This window comes from Nicotiana attenuata, unplaced genomic scaffold, assembly GCF_001879085.1.
Source record: "Nicotiana attenuata strain UT unplaced genomic scaffold, NIATTr2, whole genome shotgun sequence".
NCBI classification, from domain to species: domain Eukaryota; kingdom Viridiplantae; phylum Streptophyta; class Magnoliopsida; order Solanales; family Solanaceae; genus Nicotiana; species Nicotiana attenuata.
In genome coordinates this window covers 1-16,151 of record NW_017674730.1, presented here as the reverse complement: position 1 = coordinate 16,151, position 16,151 = coordinate 1, and the positions used below count along the sequence as shown (strand labels likewise).

General features: G+C 38.5%; 1 protein-coding gene across 1 annotated transcript; it reads left to right on the top strand.

The window, feature by feature from the left end:
* The first annotated feature begins 4,523 nt into the window (after nt 1-4,523).
* LOC109219182 lies at nt 4,524-6,470 on the top strand. Its single transcript, XM_019383622.1, has 4 exons — nt 4,524-4,884; nt 5,024-5,365; nt 5,684-5,952; nt 6,237-6,470. Exons 1-4 carry the CDS (start codon nt 4,524-4,526, stop codon nt 6,468-6,470), a joined length of 1,206 nt encoding a protein of 401 aa, XP_019239167.1.
* The last annotated feature ends 9,681 nt before the right edge of the window (nt 6,471-16,151 follow it).

Sequence of the window (16,151 nt, the reverse complement as noted above, 5' to 3'; positions counted from 1 at the left end):
TTTCTACGTTAAGTTTTAGTTTCCGCTTACAGTTTAGCATATAGTTTCAGTTTCCAGCTTATTACTTGGTTGTAAACTTTATATGAATTATATGATTTTTTTTCGTATATCCATTTTCTTTCTTATTTTTCTCAGAAGGTCTCGATCCGCCTTCTTTGGAGATAGCCTATGAGACTTACTGGGTATCCTTTGGTGTTACCTAGCCCGTTTGGACCTACTACATCGTGTGGCAAGTATTGAGGACACAGGTAACGAGGCATGTGGCTAGAGGAGATATTGTAGATTCAGTTTACAGACTCCGTTGATTCATTCCAGCAGTAGCAGACCCTTTTCTGACTATTATTTATATCTTTCTTTCGTTACGTTTATTTTATTTCCGGGGGAGGGGGTACCCCCGTAGGCCATGTATATTATTAATTTTTTTTAGATTCTAGAGGCTCATGACTTTTTAGTAGGTCAGTATTAAAATATTTTGGGATTTATCCTTTATTTATTATTTTTATCAGTCAGCTTAAAAACTATAACTATATTAGAAGTAATATTTAAGCACGTTAGATTCTTTAGTATTGAACTTGAAGTTTGATACAAATAGCATAGAGTTCACTCAACGAGTGGTAAGGGTTGAGTGTCAATCGCGTCCCACCCCAGTTTGGGGGCGTGACAAGTTGGTATCAGGGCATCCAGGTTTAGGGAATCCGAGGGAGTCATGAGCCGTATCTAGGAGAGTCTCAAATATGGGTATGTTGTGCACCACACTTATATCTGAGATGCTGCAAGACATGTTAGGAAAATTTCTTTCTTTTTATTCTTACATTGTGCGTTAGAGATAAATGTTTCAGAATTCTAACAATCCTTTCGTCTCCCATTTCTATGGTTAGAACAAGATCAACTTTATCCTCTGATGCTAACAATGTTGAGATACCAGCTGCTAATCATCAAGAAACAGCACCAGAGGTGCAAGACGTACCAATAGCACCAGCTGCAATTAGAGGATGTGGCAGAGGTAGAGGTAGAAGTTAAAATACTAGGGGTAGAGGTGGAAATTCAGAGGTAATCAGGCTCGTAGTAGGGCCACTAGACAAGCACAAGCTCCACTCAGCAAGTTGTTAATGATTGGGTACGACCACATCAGCATGATGATCGAATTGACAGAATTTTGGACTTTCTAGAGTCCCTAGCCCCTTCGGTTGGTGGTCGGGCTGCACCTGTTCACGCTCCTCCTTAAGACCCTCATGATTCAGATAAAAGACGTTATTGGAGATGATTTTCAAGCTCCACTCGAGATACCACCGCCAGTTGTCCCTGCAAATATTGCCCAGACAGTGCAGTTACCAACAGGAAAAATTGATCCACATGTCTTTCTGAGATTAAACCCTCCTAATTATAATGGTATAGATAAACCAAATGAACTAATGTTATTTTTGGAAGAGATAGAGGAAATGTTTGTTTCTTTGGGTTGTCTTGAAACACAAGCCACATAGTTGATTGGGTTTCGATTGAAGGTGCAGCAGGACAATGGTGGAGAGGTTACAAGAAGGCCACAGATTCTACATTACTGCCACTTACTTGGCCCCTATTCAAAGAAGCTTTCAGGGTTATGTTTTTGCCTAGCAGTCGGATAGATGAGCTCCGACGTTAGTTCAAACAACTTAAACAGGGCACCATGTCAGTGACTGAATATGAGATGAAATTTACAAAATTGGTAGAGTATGCGCCTAATTTGATACTAATAGAGAGAGAAATAGAGAAAGTTCATTGAAGGCTTGAATCCACATATGGCAAAAGATACGGCTTCACATCAGGATGACAAGTCTTATCTTCAGGTTGTCAATATCTCTAAGCGTAAGGAGGTTTTTGATAAAATCACTAGGGAAGCTAGAGATAACAACAAGAAGGCTAGAACAACAAGTATTTATAGTGGATTTTCAGTTGGGGGTAAGAACATGAATCATTCTGCTCATATTCAATCAACGACTCACTCATCTCCTTATCCAGCTCCACTCAGACATAGCCAACAGAGTAAGGGTCAGGCCCCTCAGGGGCAAAGTTCAACTAGTCAGGTCCAACCTCGATTCTCCTATTCTATATGTCCGTTGTGCAGCAAAAAACATCCAGGGAAATGCCTTTTGGTTCAGAAGGTTGTTTCCACTGCCACAATTCAGGTCATATTAAGAGAGACTGTCCAGTGCTTGGATAAGATCTGGGAAAGCTCCAACCACACATGCAACATCCACGGGTAATTCTATAGTCGTACCTCCTCCAGTTCGGACACCTAATACTCAGACTGGGTGTGGTGCCAATAGAGGTGGAGCTCAGAGACGAGGCGGACCAGCCAGATTCTATGCAGTTATATACAGGTAGAATGTTGAGGCGTCTAACAGAGTTATTACAGATATTCTCTTAGTTTTTGGTCGCCTCGCTTATGTATTATTCGATCCTGGTTCAACTTTCTCCTATGTGTCTCCTTATTTTTGTGTCGAGTTTGGAAAAGCACCGGAAAAATTAAGGATTCCATTTGAGGTTTCCACACCTATAGGGGAATTTGATAAAGTTGAGTACATATTCAGAAATTGCATCATCACAGTTCAGGGCCGAGAAATATTAGCCGATTTAAACTTGTTAGATATGGTAGACTTTGACATCATAGCTGGCATGGACTGATTATCTTCTTTTCATGCTACAGTTGATTGCCACGCGAACACAGTTAAATTCTCATTTATAGGGGAAGATCTAGTTATAATTAGAGGTGAAGTGGGTACGCCTGTGGGTAAGTTTATTTCTTAGCTTAAGGAAAGAAAACTAGTGAACAGCGGGTGTTTGGCGTATCTAGCACATGTACGGAATATGAAAGTTGACTCCCCAGTGCTTGAATCAGTACCAATTGTGAAAGAGTTTTCAGACGTGTTCCCGAATAATCTCCTAGGGATACCACCAGATAGGGAGATTGAGTTTGGCATAGACATATCGCCAGGAACTCAAACCATCTCGATTCCTCCTTACAGAATGGCTCCAGCTAAGCTAAATGAACTCAAGAAGCAATTACAAGACCTCTTAGATAAGGGTTTTATTCGACCGAGTATTTCACCCTTGGGTGCTCCAGTGTTGTTCGTGAAGAAAAAAGATGGTTCCCTACGGATGTGTATAGATTACAGCCAGCTGAATAAGGTTACTATCAAAAATAAATATCCGCTGCCCATGATAGATGACTTACTTGATCAGTTGCAGGGTGCCAGGTATTTCTCAAAAATAGATCTGAGATCGGGATATCATTAGTTAAAATCAGAGAAGCAGACATCCCGAAAACAGCTTTCAGGACTCGGTACGGTCACTATGAGTTTTTAGTGATGTCCTTTGGGTTGACCAATGCACCAGCAGCTTTCATAGACTTAATTAATAGAGTCCTCAAGCCTTTCTTAGATACCTTTTTTCATAGAATTTATCGATGATATTTTGGTATATTCCCGTAGCCAGAAAGAGCATGAGAATCATTTGAGAACAGTTTTTCAAATATTAAGGACCGTCAGCTTTATGCCAAATTTTCCAAATGTGAATTTTGGCTCGATACAGTTACATTTTTGGGACACGTGTTCTCAAAAGAAGGTATTAGAGTAGACCCATAGAAAATAGAAGCAGTTAAGAGTTGGCCTAGGTCGACTACCCCTATAGAGATTCGTAGTTTTCTAGGATTGGCAGGTTACTACCGTTATTTTGTAGAAGGGTTCTCTTAAGTAGCTTCCCCGTTGTCAAAGTTAACTCAAAAAAATGTGAAGTTCCGATTGTCTGAAGCTTATGAGAAAAGTTTTCAAGAACTCAAGAACAGGTTGACTACAGAACCCAATCCTGACTCTACCTTCCCCCTACAAGTAAATTTGTGATCTATTGTGATGCTTTCAGAGTATGGTTAGGATGTGTTCTTGTGCAGAATGACAAGGTAATTGCTTATGCATCTAGGCAGTTAAAGAATCATGAGAGAAATTATCCTACCCACAATTTTGAGCTAGCAGCAGTTATTTTTGCTCTAAATATATGGCGTCACTACCTTTATGGAGAGCAATGTGACATTTATACAGATCACAAAAGTTTGCAGTATATATTCAAGTATAAAGAGTTGAATCTGAGACAACGCAGGTGGTTGGAGTGGCTTAAAGATCATGATTGTAATATCCTTTACCATCCTGGCAAAGAGGATGTGGTTGCTGATGCTCTGAGCAGAAGATCCACGGGGAGTTTGACCAAGTTGTCTATGGTCGAACGTCTAATACTTAAGGTAAGCCCAACAAATAGCTATCCAAGGGGTTCGTCTCAATGAGAAGTATGATGGAAGGTCGATTGAAAGTATGGGTGCTAAGTCTACTTTAGTAGAGCAAGTTAAATCCAAACTATTTGATCACGCTAGCTTGCTTAAGCTCAAGGAAGGTGTCCTCAATGGAAAGATTAAGAATTTTGCACTTGATAAGAATGGTGTGATAAGACTTGATGGCCGCTTATGCGTGCCTAATGTAGATGATCTTTGAAAGGCAATTATGGTAGAAGCTCATAGCTCCAGATATTCAACACATCCAGGTTCTACTAAACTGTATCATGATTTGAGGGATATTTATTGGTGGAATAATATGAAGAGAGATATTGCAGATTATGTATCACGGTACCTTAACTGTCAGCAAGTAAAAGCTGAACACCAGAGGCCAGGTGGCTTAGCTCAAGTCATTGAAATACTAGAATGGAAATTGGAACAAATAAATATGGATTTTGTGGTCGTCTTACCGCGAACTTTTAAGAAACACGACTCTGTTTGGCTCATAGTAGACCGACTCACTAAGTCAGCTCACTTTTTGCCAGTCGAAAGAACCTACAAGGCACCCCAGTATGCAACATTATGTAAAGGTGATTGTTCGGTTACATGGTTCTCCTATGTCTATTATTTCTGACAAGGGTGCATAGTTTACTGCCTAGTTATGGCAGATTTTTCAGGAAGGTCTCGGTACTCTAGTTAATTTGAGTACAGCTTTTCACCATCAAACAGACGGGCAAGCCGAGAGGACAATTCAGATCTTGGAAGATATGTTACGAGCATGTGTTCTTGATTTTGAAGGTGTCCTCAGTGGCAAGATTAAGAATTTTACACTTAATGAGAATGGTGTGATGAGACTTGATGGCCGCTTGTTCGTTCCTAATGTAGATGATCTTCGAAAGGCAATTATGGTAGAAGCTCATAGCTCCAGATATTCAACACATCCAGGTTATACTAAAATGTATCATGATTTGAGGGATATTTATTGGTGGAATAATATGAAGCGAGATATTGCAGATTATGTATCACGGTACCTTAACTGTCAGCAAGTAAAAGCTAAACACCAGAGGCCAGGTAGCTTAGCTCAAGTCATTGAAATACTAGAATGGAAATGGTAACGAATAAATATGGATTTTGTGGTTGGCTTGCAGCTAACTTTTAAGAAACATGAATCCATTTGGCTCATAGTAGACCGACTCACTAAGTCAGCTCACTTTTTGCCACTCAAAACAACCTACACGGCACCCCAATATGCAACATTATACATAAAGGTGATTGTTCGGTTACATGGTTCTCCCATGTCTATTATTTCTGACAAGGGTACACAGTTTACTGCCTAGTTATGGCAGAGTTTTCAGGAAGGTCTCGATACTCTAGTTAATTTGTGTACAGCTTTTCACCCTCAAATGGAGGGGCAGGCCGAGAGGACAATTCAGATCCTGGAAGATATGTTACGAGCATGTGTTCTTGATTTTAAAGGAAACTGGGATGATCATCTACCTTTGATTGAGTTCGCATATAATAACAGTTATCAAGCAAGTATTCAGATGGGCCCGTTTGAGGCCCTATATGGGAGACAATGTCGTTTTCTTGTAGGGTGGTTTGAGATTGGTGAAACGAAGCTTATTGGGCCAAACATAGTACAAGATGCCTTGAAAAAGGTGAAACTTATTCAAGAACGACTTAAAACAGCTCAAAGCCGACAAAAGTCATACTCAGATATAAGACGTCGCGATCTTGAGTTGAAATAGGGTGACTATGTATTTTTAAAGGTGTCTCCAATGAAGAGTATTATGAGGTTTAGTAGAAAAGGAAAGCTTAGCCCAAGAAATATAGGGCCTTATCCAATTCTTAAAAGGATTGGGCTTATGGCATACGACTAGATTTACCTCCAGAGTTCTCTTCTGTGCATCCAGTTTTTCATGTGTCCATGTTGAAACAGTAGTTTCACAACCCGAGTCATGTACTTGATAGACAAGAGATAGAGATTGACGATACTCTGACATATGAAGAGGTCCCTGTAGCTATACTAGACAGGCAGGACCGTAGACCTCGAACCAAAGACGTTGCTTCGGTGAAAGTAATATGGAGAAACCACTTAGCCGAGGAAGCTACGTGGGAGCCCAAGGAAGCCATGAAGAAAAAGTATCCTTATTTGTTCGAGATTTCAGGTACATAATTCATTTTAAGCTTTAAAATATTTAGATTGTCAAGGTATGTAATATTTGTGCTTATAATGATGTAAAATGGCTTTGGTGGGTATATGAGTGTGCCTTGATGTGGTATATTATTGGATTGAGTAGCTGGAGGTGCAAAGTTTATTGTTATTGGGTTGTTGGACATATCAAAAATTTATGAATAGCTCCAGTTACAAGGGAGATTCTGCCAAAATTTTTATAAATTTGGAGAGTTAATGAGAAAAATAATTTGAGTCCCTAAGGTTCTAAGAATGCAAGATGCCAAAGAAAATATTTTAATCCCTAAGAATGAATACGGTTCCATATTCGAGGATGAATGATATTTAAAGGGGGGAAGAATGTAATACCCCATCTTTTTTTGGACTAATTTAACCTTAAATATGGAAATAGAGCTTATGGATGGAATAACCAAACTTTTGTTTGACTTGGAGGCCAAAAATATGGGTGATAGTATATGAGGCCATCAATAGCCTTATAAATACCATTTACCTGATTAAGAATTTATATTGGTCCAAACTTTAGATTAAAGTAAGAAATAAGTTGGTCAGCTCCACTTCTTAGTGTTCTTTACTTTACAGAGCCTTAGAATGGCCTAGCGGAAAAAAAATAACTTTGGAATAAAGGAGGAAATAAGTGGGTCATCCCCACTTCTTAGTGTTCCTTATTTTGCAGAGCCTTAGAATGGCTTAAGGAAAAAAAAATCAAACCTCATTAGCTTTGGAATCAAATAAAGAAAAAGAAGTTGCGGAAGACTTACTTGTTCCTGACGACTGATAGGAGCAAACGCCGATAGCTTCCTGTTCGACTGACACCTGTAGACAAAACAAAAGAAAGAAAAGTCGACAGAGAAGAAAATATGATGTATGCGCTTACGCCGGTAGTGCATTCAAATGCCTATAAAAAGGGGTCTGCATTTTCATTTGTATACCATCCCTCTACTTCTTCTTTCTCTCTTCAATTAATAAAGAGCTATTCTTTGTTTGGCCGTGGAGTGGGCAAAAATTACCGAACCACGTAAATCTTGTCTTGTACAATTTATTGCTTTTCTCTTTTAAATATTTTTTCCTTCTATTAGCCTGACACGCTTTCCAACAACTTGTATCATAGCACAGATAGTCACTATTCATATAAAAAAATTGTAAAAAATGGCATCAGAAGATGGGAAGGTTAAGATTGACAAGTTCAATGGTAAATATTTTGAATTCTGGAAAATACAAATAGAGGATTATTTGTACCAGAAAAAATTCCACTTACCTATGACCGAGGTAAAACCAAAGATTGTGGCTAAAGCGGATTGGGATCTATTAGATCGTCAAACTCTTGGTGTGATTCGGTTGACGCTAACACAAAATGTGGCGTTTAACACATTAACGAGAAGACCACTACAGTCCTGATGAAGGCGTTATCAAATATGTACGAGAAGCCATCTGCTTCAAATAAAATCTATTTGATGCATCAATTGTTCAACTTAAAGATGATAGAAGGTGGATCTATCACGGAGCATATCAATGAGTTTAATATAATATTAACTCAGTTGAGTTCTGTTAATATAACATTTGATGACGAAGTCAAGGCATTGATTCGACTATCATCTTTACCGGAGAGTTGGCCTGCAACGGTAACTGCAGTTAGCAGTTCATTGCGAAGTACCAAACTCAAATTGAATGATATTAGAGACTTGATTCTAAGCGAAGATATTCGCCAAAGAGAATCAAGTGATTCCACAGGATCCACTTTTAATACTGAAAGAAAGAAGAGAAGCAACCAAAGAGGACAGAGTCATGGACGTGGCAGATCTAAGTCAAGGAGAAGAGGCAAAAATCGCAAGGACATTACTTGTTGGAATTAGGGGTGTGCATTCGATTTATCGATTCGATTTTGACCCTTATCGATAATTACTTATCGATTATCGATTTGTACATATGCTTATCGTTATCGTTTCAATAATGTTTCGATTTTTTCAATTTCGATTTATCGATTTTGGGGGCTTATCGATTCGGTTATCGATTACACCAATAAGAAAATTTGCGGGATTCCACGAAAAGTATATCGCTATAAACGCGCCTAACTAATATGGACAAAAAGAAGCTAAAATAAGACTAACACCATTTATAATATAAAAATTGTGTCAACAAGCACATGCAACAAAAGTAAAGTAAGGGATCAAATGTATGCCACCAACACTCCAACGGTATAAAAAAATAAAACAAAACAAAACACATCATCACGGCTAATTCTGTTTTCCATTAATTTGAACTTCATTCCCTTGATCTTTAAATATGATCATTCCTTATATGTGGTAGAGGAAATAATAGGGTAAGGGACTTAGGGTAAAGGAAAGGGTATAGATTAGGGAAAATAATATTGTATAGCCGCTTTCAAAATAGTAGCGGAATATATATACATTCTGTATGTTATATTAATCTACACAAATAGGTAATTACTCATTTAACAAGTGTCTATAGTCTAGGGGTGTGCATTCGATTTATCGATTCGATTTTGACCCTTATCGATAATTACTTATCGATTATCGATTTGTACATATGCTTATCGTTATCGTTTCAATAAGGTTTCGATTTTTTCGATTTCGATTTCGATAACAAATAATCAATTCGATTTATCGATAAACCGATTCGAATGCACACCCCTAGTTGGAATTGCGATAGGTTACTACAGTAGTCAATGCAGAGAACCAAAGAAGAAGAAGAAGGAAGAAAATTCAGCAAATATAATTGCTGAACAAGTCGGTGATGCACTTATTTGTTGTGCAGACAGTCCAGCGAATCTTGGATTCTGGACTCAGGTGCATCCTTTCACTCTACATCATGCAAAAAATTATTGCATAATTGTATTGCTGGAAAATTCGGAAAAGTTTATCTACCAGAAGGCAAACCTCTGAACATTACCGGGAAAGGTGAAGTTTATATAAAAAGACTTCACAAGGCACGCTATGAAAATTGCAAAATGTCCGACATGTTCCTAGCCTCAAGAAAAATCTAATATCTATGGGCCAGATTGATAGTGAAGGATATAAAACAACACTCGGTAGCGAATCGTGGAAGATAACCAAAGGAAATTTAATTTAGCACGAGGCTTCAAGAAGGGAACACTGTATGCAATTGCAATACAGGGAGATACTATAGCAATAGTTGATCATGGTCGTGATACAACATTGTGGCACCGGAGGCTCGGGCATATAAGTGAGAAGGAAATAAAGTTGTTGACATCCAAAGAAAAGTTGTCAAATCTAAAACATGTTGAATTAGGTTTGTGCGAAGATTGCATTTACGGGAAATAAAAGAGAGTTAGTTTCTCAAAGGTGGGAAGGACGTCAAAGAAAGAGAAGCTGGAACTAGTGCATACAAATGTGTGGAGACCAGCTCATGTGACTTCTCTAGGAGTCTCATGCCATTATATCACCTTCATTGATGATTCCACAAGAAAGGTATGGGTTTATTTCTGAAAAATAAATTTTATGTGTTTGTTACCTTTAAAAGATGAAAAGCTGAAGTTGAAAATCAGACAAGTCTAAAGTTAAAAAGTCTGAAGTCTGACAATGGAGGAGAATATAATAGTCAAGAGTTCAAAGCATTCTGCTTGGAAAATGGGATCAGAATGATCAAGACAGTTCCTAGAACACCGGAACAAATTGGCGTTGCTGAGAGGGTGAACAAAACTTTGAATGAACGAGCCAGCAGTATGTGAATACATTCTGGATTGCCGAAGTATTTTTGGGCCGAGGCTGGGGACCCTCTGTACCGCTGAATTTTGAAATTCCTAAGGAGGTATGGACAGGAAAGGAGGTAACTCTCTCACATTGAAATTTTTTGGTTTTGTTGCTTCTGTGCATGTAAACTCTAATAATAGAGATAAGCTTGATCCTAAAGCCAAGAAATATTTCTTTATCGGCTATGGTGATGATAATTTTGTTTATCGATTTTGGGATGATCAGAATAGAAAGATCCTAAGACAAATGAATGTCATATTTAATGAAAATGTGATGTACAAGGACAAGCTTGAAGTAGAACTAACTAGCACCAGCAAACATACATCTGAAACAATTGAGTTAGAAGAAATCTCAGAAAATGAAGTGGCTAGAGGGATTACAACTGATTCTAAAATTAAAGATGAAGAACTAGAAGCAAAATCTGGATCAGAACCGGAACCAGAGATAGAATCAAATGCAGAACCAAATCTGGAGTAAGGACCTGAATCAAATTCGGGATCAGTTACTCTTGAGCCTACATTAAGGAGATCTAAAAGAGTCACGAATGCTTCAAATAGGTTAACTCTCTCTCTTCATTATTTACTTCTGACTGATGCTGGAGAACCAGGGCACTTTTGTTGGCCCAAGTAAAGGTTAGTTTTGAAGATTGACAAAGGAACTCGGGATAAACCAGGTCCATCACTCAGATGCACAAAAACGGGCAGATTCGAGCATGTGGGATGCACGTGAAGGAGATAACCCTAACTTGGTGTATTTAATATCTCCTGATCGAAAAGGTTGCATAATTGATAAGAAAAAGGACTCCTTAATCAAAGAGAACACTATCCAAGGTAGGGAAGGAGCTAGAAGTTGAAATCAACTAGAACTCTTCCACCAAGGAAGAGTTGCATCAGAACTCTAGTTATTTCTTCATCTACTAACTCTATAAATTGCAGGATGTTCTCACATTAATGGGTTGCACAAAAATGCAGAAGTTAAACGTGAATTAAGAGCAAAATAGCAAGGCTTTTTGCAAGCAGTTCGTGTGTGATTCAAGTGTGCAAACCTGAAGCTACATGAACCAGATTGAAGAACCAGCTCCATAAAGAGTTTTATGTGTCTTTCTTTATTTCTAGTTCAATTGTAGTAGGTATTTTATATTGTACCTTTCAGCTTTATCTAGAAGCAATTGTAATAGGTATTTTGAGTATTCAAGTTAGAGTTAACTTGAATTTGTCGCAACAGTTAGAGGCTGGTTGCTACAACGGGATTAAAGGTAATCCTTTGGTACAAAGAGTTTTGTAAATGCTGTTTTGGCTCAGTGATTTAGTGAAGTGTTGGGGAAAATCCTACTGAGTAGTAGGTCGTGGTTTTTTCACCTTTTGAGCCAGGTGTTTTCCACGTAAAATCTATGTGTTCTTTATTTTCTGGATTTATTATTCCGCAACAGTAGTAGTTGGAACACATAGAAGAACCAGGTCCTTCCAGAAGCAGTTTAAGCGAAAATTTGGGTACCACACAAATCACCCCCCCCTTCTTGTGTGGTATTGACGTATAAAATGTCAATTGGTATCAGAGCAGGTTATCCTTGAAGAGGCTAACACCTTAGGACAAGATCAAGATGAGTGCACCGCCTGGAAACTGGGAAGGGCAATCCACCGCTAGGCCTCCACTCTTTAATGGCCAGTACTACTCTTGGTGGAAAAATAGGATGAGAGATCATATCATCGGAAAAGACTATGAGCTATGGGACATTGTCACTGATGGTCCCCTGGCTACCACAAAGAAGAATGCTGAAGGAGTAGAGGTGCCAAAAACTAGAGCTGACTGCACTGCTGAGGATTTAAGAAAATGGGAGAAAAATGCTAAGGCTAAGAAATGGCTTGTGTGTGGACTTGGTCCAGATGAGTACAGTAGAATTCAAAGTTGTACCACTGCTAAGGAAATCTGGGATACCTTGCAAGTTGCACATGAAGGAACACCTCAAGTAAAGAGGTCCAGAGGAACACTACTGTATTCTCAATATGAGAACTTCACCATGAAGGAAGGTGAAACCATACAAGAGATGTATACAAGGTTTACAACACTAACAAATGAACTTAAGTCTCATGGAAGAGTTATTCTTGAAGAGGACAAAGTTGAGAAAATTTTGACAAGGGTTCTGCCAGTCTCTTGGGAAAGCAAAATCACTGTTATTCAGGAATCAAAGAACATTGCCACTCTCAAGTTGGATGAGCTAATTGGAAATCTCACTGCCTATGAACTTAGAAGGAAAACCATGAAGATGGATGCACCCAAGAAGGAAAGGAGCCTGGCATTCAGAATCACTGAAGGTGCTGAACTAGAGGAGGATGCAATGACCATGATCACAAAGGACTTCAAAAAGTACCTAATGAGAGGAAATGGTCCTTCAAGAAGTGGAAGCTACATCAAACCAAGGGTTCCTGAAAAACAAACCAATGAGGGGTGTTACAAGTGTGGGAAGACTGATCACCACATCAAAAACTGCCCTCAATGGGAAATTGAATAGAAGAAGGAAAGAGCTGAACGAAGGAACAGGAAGAAGGAACAGGTTCAACCCAGAAGAACAAAGGATCAACAAAGGCTATGGTTGCTGCCTGGGGAGAAAGCTCAGATAAGGACTCAGAAGGTGAAGATGGAGATGAACAAGCACTTATGGCAATTGGAGAATCCGATGAGGAATCTGAGGTAAGTATAATTCATCTCAAAGACAAGATTAAATTTTTGTCTAAAGAAAGCCTATATGAGTTACTCCTGGATTTCATTGATGAATATGAGGATCTAAACAATGAAAAGAAACAGCTGTCTAAGGAGTGTGTAATTTTGAAAGCTAAGTGCGAAAATCTGGAACTTAGGGCTAGTGAAAGTAATAGTAAAAATGCTGAGTTAAAGAACCAGGTTCATGAACATGATACCACTGTCCTAGATCTAAGATCTGAAAATCTAAAACTGAAATTAGGGTCATGTAAAAAGAAAGCTTATCACACACAACTCACATTAGAAGAAAACCTAGGAAAAATGAAAGATGAGTTGTACAAAAGACATGAGCAAATAAGAGTCCTTAAGGAGGATCTAAACAAGGTTAAGCACAAGCTAGACAGAACCTGTAAATGGAATAGGTCCTCCGATGCACTTTTATGGCTACATGAACACCATAGTAGCAATAAGAGAGGACTTGGCTTCGGGACCCCTGCACTAAAAGTGGGATCCCAAAAGCAAGTACCTCACACTTCCTGAGAACATAATTTGCACACACTGTGGTAAAACTGGTCACTATAAAAGTGAATGTATTGCAAAAGAAAAGGCTAGTCAAAAGAATAAAGAATTTGTTCAAGGGAAAAATAGGCTGCCAGGTTGGGCTAAAAAGAATTTGATTCACCCTTTTGCCTATAGAAAGGGACCCAAACTAGTTTGGGTTCCTAAGACTAACCCCTGATTTCCTTTTGCGGGTCCAAGTGAAGGGGAGCAGCCAAATATTGTACATGGATAGTGGCTGTTCAAAGCATATGACATGAAGCAAGAACCAGTTCCTTTCACTTGAGGACCTCAAAGGAGGTAATGTCTCCTTTGGAAATGGGAAGAAAGGTAGATCATTGGGGTTGGAAAGGTAGGTAAGACTGATTCTCACTCTATTGAGAATGTCTACTTGATAGATGGCCTAAAGTATAGTCTAATCAGTGTATTACAATTATGTGATAGAGGTAACTTGGTATCATTTCACCTCTACCAAATGTTTTGTGATTAATCTTACCATTAACAAGATTGTTTTGTAGGGAAAAAGAGTAAACAATACATGCATTGTAGATTTGTCCACACTTTCAGAAAAAGAACTCACTGGCTTAAGTGTTGGACAATGATCCCCTCCTTTGGCACAAGAGACTTGGTCATGCAAGTCTGATTCAACTCAACAAATTAGTCTCCAAGGATCTGGTGATAGGGCTGCCTAACATCAAGTTCAAGAAAGACAAAGTTTGTGAGGCTTGTGCAAGGGGGAAGCAGGTAAGATCCTCTTTTAAATGCAAGAAAGTGGTAAGCACCACCAGAACGATGGAACTGGTCCATATGGATCTCTGTGGTCCAATGAGAACATTAAGCAGATGTGGTAAAAGATATGTGATGGTTCTTGTTTATGATTACTCTAGGTTTACTTGGACATTGTTTTTAACATCTAAAGATGAAACATTTGACATGTTTACTTCTTTTGTTAGAAAAACTCAGAAACAACTAGGTAATCAACTTGCATCAATTAGTTCTGATCATGGAACTGATTTGAAAATGCTAAGTTTGCTGAATTTTTGCATGCTACATCATAAATAGTTGCATGACTAGACCTCTTGTTAAGAAGATTCCCTATGAGTCACTTAAAGGGAGAAAGCTAAATATATCCCATCTTAGGGCATTTATATGCAAGTGCTTTGTGCACAATAATGGCAAAGACTCCCTAGGTAAGTATGATCCCAGAAGTGATGAGGGAGTATTCTTGGGATATTTTTCACATAGTAAAGCTTAAAAGATATACAGTAAAAGAACTATGTGTGTAGAAAAAATGTATATGTTATTTAAAACTAACATTCTTTCTGAGAAGCAAGAACAAGATAATGAAGAGATTGGGCTGATAAGAAATTCAAATGGTGAAACCATAGTCCAGCCTGAAGAAGCATCACAGGAAGGAACATGTGATGGAACAGGTCCTTCCACCCAGGGCAACATGACAGGGGGAACTGACTAGGGAGGAACTGATCCTCAAACCTCAAGGGAACCTGTCCATGAACCTATTCCTTAGTAACAAAATCAGGAAGAAACATCTAAAGAAATTGACACTCCTATTGAAACATCCACGAATTTGGATATAGATGAACCTGGTTCATCCGTTGATCAGAAGTTGTATAGGGGAATGATTGGTTTCTTTTGTATCTTACTGCTAGTAGACCTGACATTATTTTCAGTATAGGTCTTTGTGCTCGATTTCAGGAAAATCCAAAGAAGTCCCACTTGACTGCTGTCAAGAGAATATTGAGATACTTGAAAGGCACCACTGACCTATGCCTTTGGTATCCAAAAGGTAGTAATTTTAACCTAGTGGGATATGTTGACGCTGATTATGCAGGTTTCCTTGTGGATAGGAAGAGTACCTCAGGTATGGCACACTTCCTTGGTTCATGTCTTGTGTCATGGGCTACCAAAAAGAAAAATTCAATGGCCTTATCTACTGCTGAAGCTGAGTATGTTGCTGCTGCTTCATGTTGTGCTCAATTGTTGTCGATCAAACAACCATTATTGAAATTTGGAATTGATGTTAGTTGCATCCCTATTTTTTTGTGATAACACTGGTGCTATTAGTATGACAAAGAACCCGATTCATCATAAGAGAACTAAGCACATAGATGTTAGGCACCATTTTTGAGGGACAACTATGAGAAAAGCTTGATCACTGTGGAGTTTTGTGCTACTAACAAGCAAATTGCTGACATCTTCACAAAAGCCTTAAGTAGAGATCACTTTGAGAGGAACAGGTTGGAATTAGGGATGATTGAGATCACCTTAAAGGACCAGTTCAAGGTTAAACGAAAAAATGAAAGATAAAAAATTTGGTTAGAAAGTCTGTAAATTGTGTATAATTAGATTAAATCTTGCTCAGTCTCATAATTTCTATAGTATACTCTTGTGCCATGTGTTAAAATGACCATTAATCTCTAATGATGTTTTCTCTATTTTGGCCAATTTAGACTCACACAAGAGAATTATCAGTGAAGAACCTGGTTCATCAAAGTAACACGGTATATTTTCTGCACTCTGCATAATTTGAAATAACTATATTTGGATCATGAGTAGAGTCCTACCAAATACCAAACTCCTTTTGGACTTATCCGTTACAAGTGAACTAGTCCCGTTCAAAAGAGTCCCAACCGAATAGAAGTACCTAGATTTTAGGGAT